At 51.8% G+C, this 14,697-nt stretch overlaps 1 protein-coding gene across 1 annotated transcript in view; it reads left to right on the forward strand.

Moving 5' to 3' along the window:
- The first annotated feature begins 257 nt into the window (after positions 1 to 257).
- The window catches only part of NTNG2 (netrin G2), a 49,729-nt gene continuing 35,289 nt past the window's right edge, over positions 258 to 14,697 (forward strand). The window contains exons 1-2 of the mRNA XM_059486466.1: positions 258 to 308; positions 2,807 to 3,892. Of these exons, the coding sequence (XP_059342449.1) occupies positions 3,680 to 3,892 (213 nt within the window). The 5' untranslated portion in view covers positions 258 to 308; positions 2,807 to 3,679. The remainder of the gene's footprint in view (positions 309 to 2,806; positions 3,893 to 14,697) is intronic.

The raw sequence follows: 14,697 nt of genomic DNA on the forward strand, positions 1-14,697 counted from the left end.
TGCACAGAGGAAGTTACGCAGCCGGGATCAGGCACGGAGATAAAAGCTCCGATTGTGATTGAAAGTGAGAGCAAAAGGGATTTCAGCCTCGGCATTAACTTGCGAGGGGAGCCGGGATTGCACAAAGCTCCCCCGGCCATCTGCCCTTGGGGGCCGGCGGCGCAGCGCTGCCGGCAGGGCAGGGCAGGGCTGGGCAGGGCTGGGCAGGGCAGGGCAGGGCTGGGCAGGGCTGGGGGTGTTCTGGGGGTTCCCCCCGCCCCGAAGTTGGCTGCTCCGCCGGGAGCCCCGCGCCGCAGAGCTCGCTCCCGGTAAGGACCCGCAGCGCCGGGCATGGGGGGAAAGCGGGGGCGGAGGGGGGGCGGGCAGCGCCGGCTTCTGCCCCATTCCCCAATGCTGCCAGTTGTTCCCACTCTTTCCCTGGGGTGTCCCGCTCTCTGTCCCCCTCCCCGGAGCATCCCCGCCGCGGGATGGGGTTTATTTCCCCGCTCCGGAGTTTGGGAAGCCGGGGGGCTCCCCCAGCCCAGCGCGCCGGCTCCCCCTGCCCCGCCGATCCCCTCCCCGCTCCGGGCAGCCCCCCAAAGTCCTTTGGGGTAAAAGAAACGGGGGAGGATGGGGCGGAGCGGGAGCGGCATCGGGCTTTGCCGGGAACCGCGAATCCATCAGGGAGAGCGGCGGGATGCGAGTGGGATTTCCAGGATTTCTGCCGGGAGCCGCGCAGCGCTGTCGCGGGGTTCGGGCTCCCGTCCCCCCATCCGTGTCCCCAAATTCGCTGTCCGGGCTGCGGGGAAGGGATGGGCAGCGAGGGAAAGAGGAGAGCAACTCCCGCTCCCCGAGCGCGGGGGGAGAGCGGAGAGTTCATGGGGAGAGCAACACTTCTGAGAGAAAATTAAAAACTCCTTTATTGAGTTTACTTTCTGCTCTTAATCCGAGAGCAGCTCAGTTGTTGCTCAGCGTTGTCCCTTTATTTCAATAGGGTGTTAATCCAATAATAAGAAAAAAACCCGGAGCCAGCTAAGTCAAGACACAATCTAATTTTGTGTTTTTAATACTCCGGCTATCAGTCCCCAGTGAGTGCTGAGTACTCTTCAAAGAGAACAAAGAGCATTGATTCTATTTGTTCCCATGAACTGTAGTTTCTTAATAATATCAGGTGAAGATTTATTTTCTAAGAACTAAACCAAATCAAGCAGAGTGAAAGCTTTAATTTGGGGAGCCTCTCTGCCCCGTTTGCAGTATATTGGCGCAATCCAGAGCAACACTCCAACTATTTCTGCAAAGGGACTGGACTGGCTAAGTGGGTGTTGAGCCACACACTTCACCCCAAACCCGCTTGCCTGGCTGATGAACTGACAGTAAATACATTTTTTCCAACAAATTTTCACTTCCCTGGGAATCTGTGACATTTAGCCAGCATAACAAGACACTAATAGATATTATAGATCCTTTCTACCTGGGTTTTTCCCTGACAGCCATTCAAGTGCAAGATATAATTGTTGAGGCTGTGAAAATAGATCCATAAACTTAACAGCACCGGAGTCCTCATTAAAACTACCCTGCTTGTTTTCTACACAATACCAGAGTCTCTCACTCTCACTCTTACCAGGCACTTGGCAGTGACCAGTTTGATGTAATAATTAGGAACTGACTTGTTATAACTCAAAAGACAGCTCTGATGTAAGTAGGACTTATAAACACTGTGTCACCCTGCCTTATTATTTTTACTACATTTACTCATAATATAAAAATAGCAGCCAGTCTATTCTTTTTCTGGGAGTTTATTCAGGTCCAACACAGCTATAACAGGCTCTTCGTAGAGAGCTGGCAATGAAGCATGAGAGACAGCTTCTCTTTTCTGAACTCATTCATCTCAATCAGCAATCTTTCAAGCAAAAAGGGGGGAAAGGGAGATGGTAGCAGAGCGGTGTGAAGCCCCTGAACACGGATCAATGCATGTGTTAACCTGGAGTTTCTGAGCTTTAGTAACTGAGCTTCATGAGAAAGGAAATGCTAAGCATGCTGTTGAAGCAGATATGGCTCAATTGTGAAAGAAAAGTTGGGGAAAGAAATAGAAAGGGAATTATCCAAAGGTAAATTTCTGTTCTGGATATGTGCCTCCCACCTTCTTGGATGAGATCTCCCTCCTGAATCTAATACTGAGAGAGGGTTTGACTTTTTCCCCCTCCCCGCTTCGGTTCTTTGTCATTTTGTTTTGTAATTACTTACAATTTTTTTAGCTCTACTGGAAAGACAACAAAATTGCAGAAATGTTGTTCTAACCTGAAATGAATACTGGGAAGGTCATTGCTCTTTGTATTAGGTGAACCTAAATGTTATTAGGACTTTAAATTGTTTTTTATTAAATGTTATTGTTCAGATAAATCATATGTGGGGATGCTGGACAATGTATCTGTCTCCCCAGCTGTCTTATTTATTTGCTTATCTTTTTAGGACTATCAATTTGTCTGTCTGTCCCTTCTCTGTCTGCATATTCCCCATCTCCTAATGACCCATAGCTGCTTCTTGATGTTATTTGAAGACCCATTAGAGCTCCTGTTGTCCAGCTGCTGTTGCAAAGCAGATACCTTAAATTGGGCAGCGCTCCTTCCCTTCTCCCAGATAGCAGAAAAGCCATAAGCATCTTACTATGGATTGCTTTTTATTAAAGTTGTATATCTCCCTGTTACAAAAACCTGTCAGGTGGCTTGGCAAGCCCAGCTGAGAGCTCTGCCTCCTGAGGGACCCCTGTTCTTCGTGCTCCAACTGTCCCCCCTTGCTCCCACCTAATCTGTCTTCCAATTTCTCGCAGGTCCCTCCTGCTGATGAGCTCTGCCTTTGCCCTGACCATGAAAGAGAGAGGAGACCCCAGGTAGCCCCATGGATTGCAGCTGAAGGCTTTGGGGACTTGGTGCTCCGTTGCCAAAAGGCAGAATTGGACAGGAATCCTCGCCACCACCGCAGGACACAGCGGGAGAAGCCAAAGCCAGCCCTGCCCCAGTCACCCCAGTGACCACCCAGATCTGGGCACCGACCTGCTCACGCTGACACAACCATCCTTTGCAAAAAAGGAATTTCAGCTCCAAGCTCCAAGCAGTCTCTCTTGTCAGAGTTGTACTGATGGCCAGATGCTCTATTTATTTTATGTGCTAAATGTTCTAACACCCCAATAATTAAGGTAGACACAATTTAAGGCACTTTCCACAGCGACGCAGTTGGAGCAGAGCAGAAGGTTGAGGAAAACCTGATCCAGCACCATCTCACGGCCTCTCCAATTTACTCCTATCAAATTTCATCAGCAACTCAGAACTTGATCTTTGTATTGATTGACTGGAGTCACCTCTAGATATTTTCATGCTGATTTGGAAGACCTTTCGTACAATAAAAGGGGGAAAAAATGAGGTTAAGGAAGACTTTTGACCACTGATCAGCAACTCTGGCCAAAACTTTCCCAATCAAGTGAATTGCAAAGTCGGCTTCCATGCCAAGAGGAACTTTCCACGTCCAGGTACAGCGTGCAGAGTGGGATCATCCCTGTTCCTGTGTGGATCTCCTTGGAGTGGAGCATTTTTAGATGAGGAGTTTCCATGCTGATCCCGAGAGCCACCCCTAGCCCAGCCGCCGCCTTCCTCGGGACTCCCGGCGCTGCCCTCGCCCAGGGCGCCCGCGCCTGGCCGCAGCTGCCATGCTCTACCTGGCTGCTCTCCTCGTGCACTGCGTGCCCCTGGCCATGGCACAGTATGACATTTGCAAGTCCTGGGTGACCACGGACGATGGCCCCTCATGGGAGTTTTATGCGTGCCAGCCCAAGGCCATGCGGATGAAGGATTACGTGACCGTGCGGGTGGACCCGGCAGGAATCACTTGTGGGGACCCTCCGGAGAGGTTCTGCACCCATGTAAGTGTTTGCTGCCTTATTTGCTGGCTTAGAACAGGCTCTGCTGGTGGCTGGAGGCAGTGTCCAGCCCAGGTGCCACTGGGAGGATGTCCTGGGTCAGGGTGGGCACTGCTGGAGCTGTCAGTGTGCAGAACATGGAGAGGGCACCCTGCCCAGCAGGGATGGGGCTGGCATGCTGGAGGGAGGGTGAGGAGGAGCCAGGGAGGGCTGAGCAAGACCTGGGTGAGGTCTGGATTTTGGAAAAGCACACAGCTCCTCTACTTGCTAAAGTGTGGGGTGTGCTCGCCAGCCCCATCCCTAAGGGATGCTCCAGCACTGCTGGGATTTTCTAGGATGTGGGCAGTTTGAGGCAGCATGAAGGGCAGGGCAGAGAGTTTGGCCCCTGCACACCCCCAGCTCTGGTGGTTGGTCTGACAGCCACAAACTTCACTAAAGCTCCTGAAAATGTGGTTCTCCCTCTCTTCTGAAAAGGCTCTGTGGATAGACATTTGCCCTTGTAGTTAAAATCTTTAACTTATTTTCTCTTAAATATTAATCATTGCATTTCATTCTGTGCACCACAAAGCTCAGCAGGAACATTTGATTTATAATTCACAAGGCTTTACATTGTTAAAGAGTTCAGGGGTCAAAGCAAAGAGCAAAACAGTAATGCCCCCTCCCAAAGGTCCCCCAGGAGTGGTCCAGGCACACATTTAAGGGACAGACACCAAGCCAGCCCATGCTGGCAAGGTTTCCACTGGGCTGAGTGCTGAACAAGGAGTGCCTTCTAAAAGAGTATATTATTCTTTTATTATAATGAGAAGGGGAATTCTCTAAATCAGTGCAGAGAGTCCCATTTTTTATTGCCAGTGCCTCAGTTTGCCACCCTGGACCCAGCCAGCCAGGGCACCTCTTGAAAATCCAAGAGAAAAATGCTCCTGTGACACCAAGGGGTGCCAAACATTTATGATCATCAGAACATGCTGCCAGCAGTTACACAGTTCCCTCCAGCCTAAGGGCTCTCATTAGTACCAGGGAAGACATTTCCACTAATTCCAGATAAGTAGCAGCTTTTCCTTTTAAAAGATCGTTTGAAAAGAAAGATTAAGTCCAAGGTTGCAAATAAAACTGGTAACTATTGATGGGTCAGTCTGTATTTCCATTTATGTGACTGACTGCAGGAGGATTAAAAGGACAACACCAGATTGCTTCCCACTACACTCACTGCAGCTCTCTGCAAACCCTCTCTGGTTAAGGATGCTCCGGACTTCAGCTCCACTGACCTCCAAGGAAGCAAAAGACACAAACTGCAATCAGCTCCCTGCATCTCTTGATTCAGTCAATACTGAGCTGAAATCTTTCTATTCTGGGCACCGGCAGCATTTCCTTGTAGCGTACGCCTGCCATGTGCTGGAACACTTGCAAACACCGTGTAGAGCCGTGAATGAGAGCTACACAAATGCAAAACATGGATTTGCCTCCCTGTCCCTGCCTCACCCCTGCCTGGCCCGGCTCTCGCCTCCCAAAACAGAAACCAGCACTCACAGCACTGTCCCTGAGCAATTCCCTGGTGAAGAGTCAAGCTGAGAACAGGAATAACAAACTGTAAAGTATTTTTTAGATTTTTTTTTTTGGGATGGGTTTGTGACATACCACTGGATTCGTGGCCCTTTCTCCCCCATCTCACACCAGTGCTGTTCTCTCCAGAGGACTAAAGAGTTATAAAAATGAAGCAGAGGAGGAGCAGCCAGGCTGAGGTGGGCAAGGAGCCCACCCAGCACCCAGTGCACAGAGCAGGGGGTGGCTGCAGGAGAGATCCAGGCTCCAGCCCATCCTTAGGACTGGAGTGCTGTGGCCTGGGAGGCCATCAAGGTAAATTTTCAGTCACCGAGAATGACACGTGGCCACTCACTGCTGAGCATCCCCTTCTGGCCAGCGGAAAGTGGGCTCAGCAAGAAGTGGCCCTTCCATCGCCGGTGCTGGGTGGTGACTTGACACCTATCGACGTGCAGGGGGAGGGAGCAGAGCCCGCAGAGGATGTGAGCCGAGTTCTGCTCCCCCTGCACTGAGGAAGCGCTGGGCAGAAATCGATGTCTCTGCCCACGGATCGTTACAGCCCCGCAGAGGGGAGGGCAGGCAGCTCGCACAAAGCCGGGGCAGCTCCTCGCTGCCAACCTGCTCAGGTGCCTTTTGGTGTCCTGCTATCCTTTCTCTTCAGGTTTTTAATTATTTCCTTGTAACAGGTGGGTTCTCATAGGAGCCTGGCTTTCCAGCAGAGAAGTTCTTACGGTGACTGTATTGCTTTCTTAGGTGTCTTTCAAAACAGCAGGGGACTGTCCGTGCGGCTAAACTCGCGTTACTCAGAATTAAGCGCAGCCCAGCGGGGCTCCTGCCCTGCTCAGACAGCTGCAATCAAAACTAAAGACACACAAACACCCCTCCGTGCTCAAGGCAGCCAGGCAGGGATGAGCTGCACCATGTCCCTGTGCAGGGCAGGTGAGGAGCAGAGTCCTGGTGACAGTCAGGACCAACCAGACAGGCAGGGATGAGCTGCACCATGTCCCCATGCAGGGCAGGTGAGGAGCAGAGTCCTGGTGACAGTCAGGAGCAGAGTCCTGGTGACAGGAGCAGAGTCCTGGTGACAGTCAGGACCAACCAGACAGACAGGGATGAGCTGCACCATGTCCCTATGCAGGGCAGGTAAGGAGCAGAGTCCTGGTGACAGTCAGGAAAGGAGTCCTGGTGACAGGAGCAGAGTCCTGGTGACAGTCAGGACCAAAGCAGCCAGGCAGGGATGAGCTGCACCATGTCCCCATGCAGGGCAGGCCAGTAGCAGAGTCCTGGTGACAGCCAGGACCTTGTCAGACAGCAAGTTTTCCCTACCAGTCTGCACACCCACAGGATCACTCACTGCCCTGCCACAGCTCCAGCAGTGCTCACAAGACTTCTGCCTGAGGAGGCTTCAAGAGATGGCAGGAATTATTTGGAGGACCATCCTTTGTGTTTTATAACAATTCTGGTCACATCTGGCTGCTTCCTTCTGATTGGGAAGCGTTTTGCTGCTTATTAAAGTCAAGGGTTTTGCTTTTTCCGCAGTTTCTGGACCTGTTCCTATTCATGGCAATGCCTTCCTGGCAGGGTCACCTGAAAAATGAATTGTACTTTGCCTCCTGGCAGGGCAGGGGGAATGGTGGGAGCAGGAAGAAAGATGGATAAGTAGATAAAAGCCTGAATGAAACTAAAAGTGTGACTGAAGACTAATAGGGAACAGATCTTTTAAACCAAGAGTGTCGAGGGAGGGGTGAGACTTCAAAGATCACAGGCAGGGCACGGCACAGAGCAGCTGAACGTGGATTTCAAAGGAGAGGGGTTTGCAGGGCAGGCCCAGCTGGGAAACAGCCAAGCTGCACATCCCCATGGGGCAGAGGGGAGATCTCGTGTTCCTTCACCTTGCCACCCTCGTGGGCAGGAGGAGGAGGAGGGTGGCACAGCTGGCAGGCTGCTCCCAGGTGCTGAGGTGCTCTGAGATGCTGAAACACTTCTTTGAGCAGGGCCCTTTGGGAGTTTCATTTCCAAGCATCAGCATTTTGCACACAGGATAAAGATTCCTCAGGTTTTGTGGGGAATTCACACACAGTGGGGGCAAGCAAACACCAAAGCCCAGCTCCTTGCAGCTCAAGGGGTTTCCAAATTATTCCAGCAGAAATAAAGAGAGGTGTCCCTAACAGACAGTCATTATGGGATGGTTTTGCTGCTCCTTGACATCCCAGTGAGAGCACAGGGAACCCACCTTGTGCAGGAATGGGAGTTTTTCCTCCCCCCAGAAGTGTCAAGACAGTATTTCTTGTTCTGACAACACTCTTTGATGCAGGGCCGAGCTCTCAGCCCATATTGATGGGTCAGGGGTATTTTTATTTGGCGTCAGCATTGTTTCATCAGCTAATAGAGCTTGTTGACTTTGGCACGGGCACATGAAAGGAAAAGGCTTTATTTATTCATTACACATGCAGCCAAATTGGATGTTTAGTTTAATTCTTAGCTAAACTTTTCTGAATGACATGTGGTTATGAGGCTTGTACTAAAGGACCATTTCTCCTGTGGATTGGGTGCTAAAATTGGAAAAAGCAGACAAACCTTTGGGATAAGAAATCCTTTTCCTTGCATTTTTAGCTCATATCATACAATCCTACCCATCTATATCTTTGTACACCTGTTTAGGTGCAAACAAGGGATTGTGGGTTTAGGGATGATTAAAAGCCAAAAGTTTTGAAAATAAGAAGGGAAAAGCCACAGATTTTAAAGTAAGAAGGGAAGAATAATTGCTTCAGCAATGCTATTCCAAAAGCATTTCTAAAGCTGCAGCAAGTTCTGATGGTTAAGGATGGATTCATCCCTTCTGGTACCCTGAGCAGAGACCCACAGCCCTTTCCCAGCCCACCAGAGTTCTGCCTTGTTTTGAGTAGAACCAGGGGGCAAAGCATGAGGTATTCTCAGTCTTTTGGCTGCCCTAGGGTTCAAGGACATCCTTTGGGCTAAGCAGAGCCTGTATACAAGTCCAATGGAAAATCCTTTCCAAGAAAAGCGGATATTCTCCCTCCTCCTTGAATAAATCAGCACTACCCACTGCTGGTGGCAAGCCCATCCTTGGTTGCAGCAGAGGGAGCTGGAACTCCCCTTTGCCCTTTATTGTGGAACCTGTATGGCCCTGAGGATGATCATTTTGCCTTTGTGACAGAATTCAGCAGGACAAGAAATTCACTCTGTGCTGTCAGATCACCTGTACACCCCTGGCAGGGCTGTAGGGAAGGAAAGAAGTGACTTTCCTTTCCCAGCTGCAAAGTGCTAACAGCCCCTCCAATCCCTTAAATTAACACCTGGAAAGTGCTCCCCTTTCCTTTAAGGAAAGCCTGGAAAAGAACTTGCTGCCATTTCCACCCTGAGGGAGGTCTCCCAATCCACCCCTTGCACCCATTGTGGCGCTGCTTTTGAGTGTGGGAGAAAGAGCTGGAGCCTTTTGGTTCTGTTCCCACCCTTAATCACTCCCCAGCACCAGGGTTGCTGCAGAGGACACTGTTTGAAGTCAGGATCAGTGGCTCCTTGCCCTTGGGGCCAGACCCTTGGGTTGTACATTATTAGCTGCTCAGCAAATTACACACTGCTCTTCTCCTGCCACTGAGGCTACTTCAGAGTGCAGCAGGATCTGGGTGTTTTAAAAGGAAAGGCTTCACAGAAAAATGAAAGAATACAATTCAGCTTCAAATTAGACAGTGCTGAGCAAACTGGATTTTCCCTCAACAGCCTGTAACAACTTCCTTAAATGCCCAGTTCGGGATTCATCTTGTTGTAAAGTGGGATGCTACTCCCCTAACAAGGATCATCTCCAACTGCTGATGGAAAAGACACAGTGATAAAAATGAAGCTGTCAAGTAAATTTAATTGGTACAGTGAGCAAGAAAGTTTTCCCCTACCTTGAAGTATTCAGGAAGAATAAACTACTTTTAAGAAAAGCTTTGCTCTTCAAAGGGAACAGTGTCCAGATGGGAAAAAGAGAAGAGAATGGACTGAAGACTTGCTGGCAAGTGTGGCCAGAGCTGGGAGAGCAGTTCTTACAGCAGCCCTTATACAGCAGCTCCAGCTACCACAGCTTTCCATAGGCAACTTTTGAAGGCAAAGATATTCAGAGAAATCATTCCTATTTATTTATTTTAAAATCTGCATCATATTCTATAGCATAGATATGATTTTCAATACACTTTAAAAGGATTTCTCCCTACAGAAAATCCTGCCTGAGTGGGAAGAGGTGCTATACTACCACGCTGTGGTTTCCCCAAGTGAAAGTCCAGTTCTAAGTTTCAGATCTTAGTTTCAGATCCCAATCCACCCTTTTACCATCAGCCCTTTGAGATGTGGAGCTTTGGCTGACCCAGTTACTCAGGCAGTTCCACACAGAGCACAGGTTTCTGCGTTGGAAAACCCCAAAGAGGCTTTTTCCTCCTCAAACCACACAGCACTGCTGGGTGACCATTCTGGAGATGTTTTGGGAGAAGCTACTGCCTGCAAAGCCCTGGCAAACAGGGATTTGGACTTCCAGCCTTCACCCCAGGTAGATGAGCTATCCCCTGCAGCCTCAGACATGTCCCATGAGGTTCCCACTTGTTCCCCCTCTTCCAGGCAGGGCCAGAGGGGACAATTGCAGCCCTGACCCTGTTCCTGCCCTGCCCCGTGTGGCACCAGTGCCTCTGCACATCTGCCCAGTGCCACCCGCAGCCAGGCTTAGGGAACCTCTGCCTCTTGGCTCAGGGGTGGATTTCTGCATTGCTCAGCTGTCCCACAGGGGGCTGCTGGCCCAGGAGCTCAGTGCTGCAGAGACACCAGGCTGGGTCTCATCCCCAGCCATGCAGGAGCCTCTCAGGAGCAGCTTTCCCTCTGCTCCCCTCCGTGGATCAGCTCCAGCACGGTGCCACCACTCCAGCCAAGGTTCTGCACACCCCAGAGCGGTGGGGTCACTGCTGTCCTGTTCTGGGCTCCACAGGGATGCTGCCACCACCGTGTCCAGTCCTGCCTTGGCACTGCCACGTCCCAAAGGCAGAATCAGCACAGATTCAACTGGTTTCTACTCCAGCCAAAGGGTTTGTAACTCCCCATCTGCTGGCTGAGTCAGCTGCTCCAGCTCTGTAGTGCTGCCAGTCAGGAGGTTTGGGGAGCCCTGCCTGAGGAGAGGATCACTGTCGGGGTCTCTGGGACAGCCAGGACATGTTTTGGGCTGACACAACTCAATCCAAACCCCTGACAGGCACCTGCTGAATTGTTCCCCTGACACAGAGCACAAAGCAGCCAAATGCTTTTCCCACAGCAGTGAAGGCAGAGCTCTTGATGCAGCAGACAGACACAGGAGCCCTGCTCAGAGGCTGGCATGGGTACAGGGGTACCCATCACCCAGCCGTGCCCCCTCCACACAGGCTCTGGGCAACATCTGCACCTCCATTTGAGAAGCACAGCAGAGCCTTCAATCCCTCCCCTTTCCCACCCCCGGGCTCTGCATCCTGCCCTCCCCCATTCAAACTATCAGGGCCTCTCTTACAGAATAAATTATTAATAGCGGCGTAGCGAGCCTCTCTGCAAAGGCTGCATGTATTGAGCTTACAAGGCGCACAAGCTTTTAGAGAGCAGGACACTTTTCCTACTTCCTAAGCAATTTCTTAGTCCTGAATCAATAATGCACTCGCAGCCCTGCACACAGGTCGCTGCTGCTGTGCTCCTGCTGCTAGGGGCTGCGGACACAAATACATCTCTGTGGCAAGATGCAAGGGCTCCATAATCTGGCAGGGAAGGGATGGGGTGGAATCCAAACAGCTTAATTTGTAAACAAGCTTCAGGGAAGTGCCCTGGGAAGAGCAAAGCTTGCAAGTCCCCAGTACAGAAAGTCTGAGTTTGGAGACAAGCTAAAAAGCAGTCAATGGGATTAATCTGCTGGTTTTTGAACGCGTGCCCATGGCTGCCAGCTGAGGGGTGTCTGGTTCATCTGATCCCAGGCTCTAGGTCACCCCACAGTGCCCAAGGGGGAGGCTGAGGGGTGCGGCCTGGCAGGGAGGTGGGGGTGGAGGTGAGCCCAGGGCGGCAGGAGGGATGGGGTTAGAGCAGCTCACCGGGGGATTAGCACTTCACAAAGAAAGAGCTGCTCAAAAACGATTCCACGGGAGGCCGGGCTGCTGCGGGTGATGTGTGTGTACACCCAGCACAGATGAGATTATCTGCTTAGGAGTGGAATTTTCCGGGCAGGGTTAACCCTTGTGACGCCCCCAAACCAGCTGCAGATGCCTCTCAGGACAGGGTGCAGGGTAGGGCATCCAGAACAGCAGCAGAGCTGCCCCCAAGCCATCCCTGGGCTTTGGAAATGGAGGTGCTGCTTCCAGGGGCCCTTCTTGGAGAGGTCACCCCTGGGCTGGGCTGGGTTCAGGTTGGAGGCTGAAATTCCTCCTGTAACCAGATTTTCTGTTTCTGGCTCAGCCGGAGTGGGTGTGAGGGGATTTGTGTCAGTGCAGGAGCCGCGGTGCCAGGGTGGACAGGTGACTTGGGTCAGCCCTTGTGTGGGACAAGCTGCATCTCCCTCTGGACCCTCCCTTTGTGGAGAGGATGCTTCCTGCCTGGATGTTGACCTTGTGTCATTTACAGTGCAAAAACCAGTTCAGACCCTTTTCATGAGGTGCTGCCAGAGCACAGGGAGAGTTTCAGACACAGTGTGGGAAGAGAGCAGAGATTTCCTTGAGCCTCACATCAAGGCTGGGTGAGGGATCCTCTACTTTGCCCTGCTGCAGGTGCCTGGGGGCGTTCAATCATCAGAAAGGTGAAGCCCACAATGCCTTGTGAAGCCCAGAAATCCCTCCCTGCCTCAATTTTCCCATCTGGAGACAGGACACTGCCCTGCCACCAGCCCACCCTGTCTGGCACAGCGATGTCTCCCCAGGGCTGGTGGAGAGAAGGGCACAGTGCTGAGCCTGGATGAAATACGAACGAGATGCTTCTGGAATTCAGAGCAGGCTGGAGGGGGAAGGGGAAGAGCAGCCACGAGTAGGGCTTGAATCTCTTCTCTGGCGGAGAGACGGGCCCAAGGGAGCCCGAGAGCCTTGAGCGAGCGGCGCTGCTCGGTGAATGAGTGTCTGCTTCAGGCCAAAGGGAAGAGGCAGAACAGCAAAATGTCTCGCTGAGTGCGTCCTGGTGTCTCACCCAGAGCCAGCAGGGCTGGTTCTGCTGACTCACGCTCTCCCAAAGCCCCACCAGGCAAAGCGTGTCCTAACGCCCCGGCCAGGGTGACCTTGTGCTCGGACAGCCTCGGATCCGGCAGGAAGGGGAAGGAAGCGGAGCAGCAATCAATCCCCCAAACCACGTTCGGGGAGGAGATGGAGGGTGTGACATTCGGCTGAGCCAGAATTAGCAGCAGATCTGTGGAGGGACCCCATTTCCACCCTATTAATAATTCATCCCAGCTCTGCCTTTACCTGCTTATAAACAGCAAACAGCTTGTTAGCGAGGACGGTTTTCTCCCCTTTTGCTGTCTCTGCCTTAATAAGAGCCCCTTGCAGATGGCTGGGGGAGGGAGGGGGCAGGGGAAGGACACATGGGTGAGCAAAACACCCCACCAGCCCTCCCTGAGCTTCAGATCCCATCCCATCCCATCCCATCCCATCCCTTCCCCTGCTGAGGTAAAGCTGCAAAATAACCCCTCACCAATGCCCAGGTGCCTTCCCAGAACCTTCCAACCCACATGGGCCACCTCAAAATGCCCCTTTGGAGGGGCACTGGGGAGAGGAGAGTGAAGCCTGGAGGATGTGCTTTGCTGGAGCATTCCCAGGTGGTTCTTGGGCTGCAGCTGCTCAGGCAGCCCATGGGAAAACTGCCTCGTCAACCTTATGAGACAGCTCTTGTCTTATCCAAAATAGAAATCTTGACCAAAGAGGTATTTTAAAAACAATGAGAAAAGCAGAAAACCTAACATCTTGAAGAAAGACTCCCCAGAGTCCCCACAGTCCAATGCTGTGGCCCCACTAGGGACCTCTCGCTGCACACTGACAGGCATCCCAAAGCTGTTCCTGAGATGTTCTCCAGGTTCAAGTCACAGCATCCCAAAGCTGTTCCTGAGATATTCTCCAGGTTCAAGTCACAGCTGTGCACTGGGGAGAGCCCACAGCCCATTTGGGGGACAGGGGAATCAGTGCTAAAAGAGTGGACCTGGCCAGGCAGATCCCATTTCCCTCAGAGGAGGGCACAGACCTTCACTTGAGCTCACAGAGAAGGGGATTTGTGGGGTTCTTTGGCATAAAAAGGGCCTTGTGTTTCTCCTGCTCCCTCTCCATGCTTCCAGCCCTCTCTGCAGTGAGTTATGCCACTTGCCAGCTGTTGGAAATAATCTCTGTAAATTAATTACGGTTGCTTCACCCCTCTGATCCCTCCCAGCCCATGAATAGAGTGAAAATTAATTGTCAGAGAGTATTTCCAGCTCTCATAGAGTCCCACCCTGGCCACTGGCAGGTTACGGCTTATGCCCTAAAGCATGAGATTTAATTACTCACAAATGTTATTTTTGATCATAAAATCACCTTGTCTTGTCATAAATCCAGATAGAGCACTTGAACCCTCAGATCAGGAGCAGCAAGAGTGAAAACACCCTGAGATGTCGTTAGGATGAGCCTGTGTTTTCTCCTGGGTAAATGCAATTCTGTTTGGGAAGCAGCATCACGTCCTGGAGTGATTATTGGAAGAAAAGCCAAGGAAGTCTCCCAAAACACACATCACTCAGGGTGGCCCTTGTCAGAAATTTGTGTTGCAGAAAATAGGTTGAGCTCTGTGTCACTGGGGAGGTTAAGGGTGGTTGGCACTGGAGCTGGCTCAGGCACCTTCCCTGCTCAGGGGGTGATTTCCCTGTGCTGACCCACACCAGAGCAGGAGAATGCAGATCCCTGTGGAGCCCTGGCAGCAAGGAAAGCCAGGGCAGGGCATGGAAGGGAAGTGAAGCCCCACAGCTCAATCTCAGCATGAGCTGGGGACACTCAGCCGAGTGCAAATCAGGAAAGGAAATGTTGGGAAGGTCATCTCAGCTCCACCCCACAGCCTGTGGAGCCAGTGCATCCAACGTGGTGCTGGGCAGGGGAAGGGACAGGGGAAAATAAACCTTTGGGATGAATGTGTTCCAGAACATCCACAGGAGAGGCAGGGATGGAGTGGGCTGGTTGTGGTCCCCTCTGCAGCTTGGGGACCCCCATGTCCCATGGCCACCAGCCCTGCCTGTGACAGACAGGGGACAGGAGGCTGCAGGACACCTGCAGTGACAC

Source organism: Ammospiza nelsoni, chromosome 20 (genome assembly GCF_027579445.1).
Source record: "Ammospiza nelsoni isolate bAmmNel1 chromosome 20, bAmmNel1.pri, whole genome shotgun sequence".
Taxonomy (NCBI): domain Eukaryota; kingdom Metazoa; phylum Chordata; class Aves; order Passeriformes; family Passerellidae; genus Ammospiza; species Ammospiza nelsoni.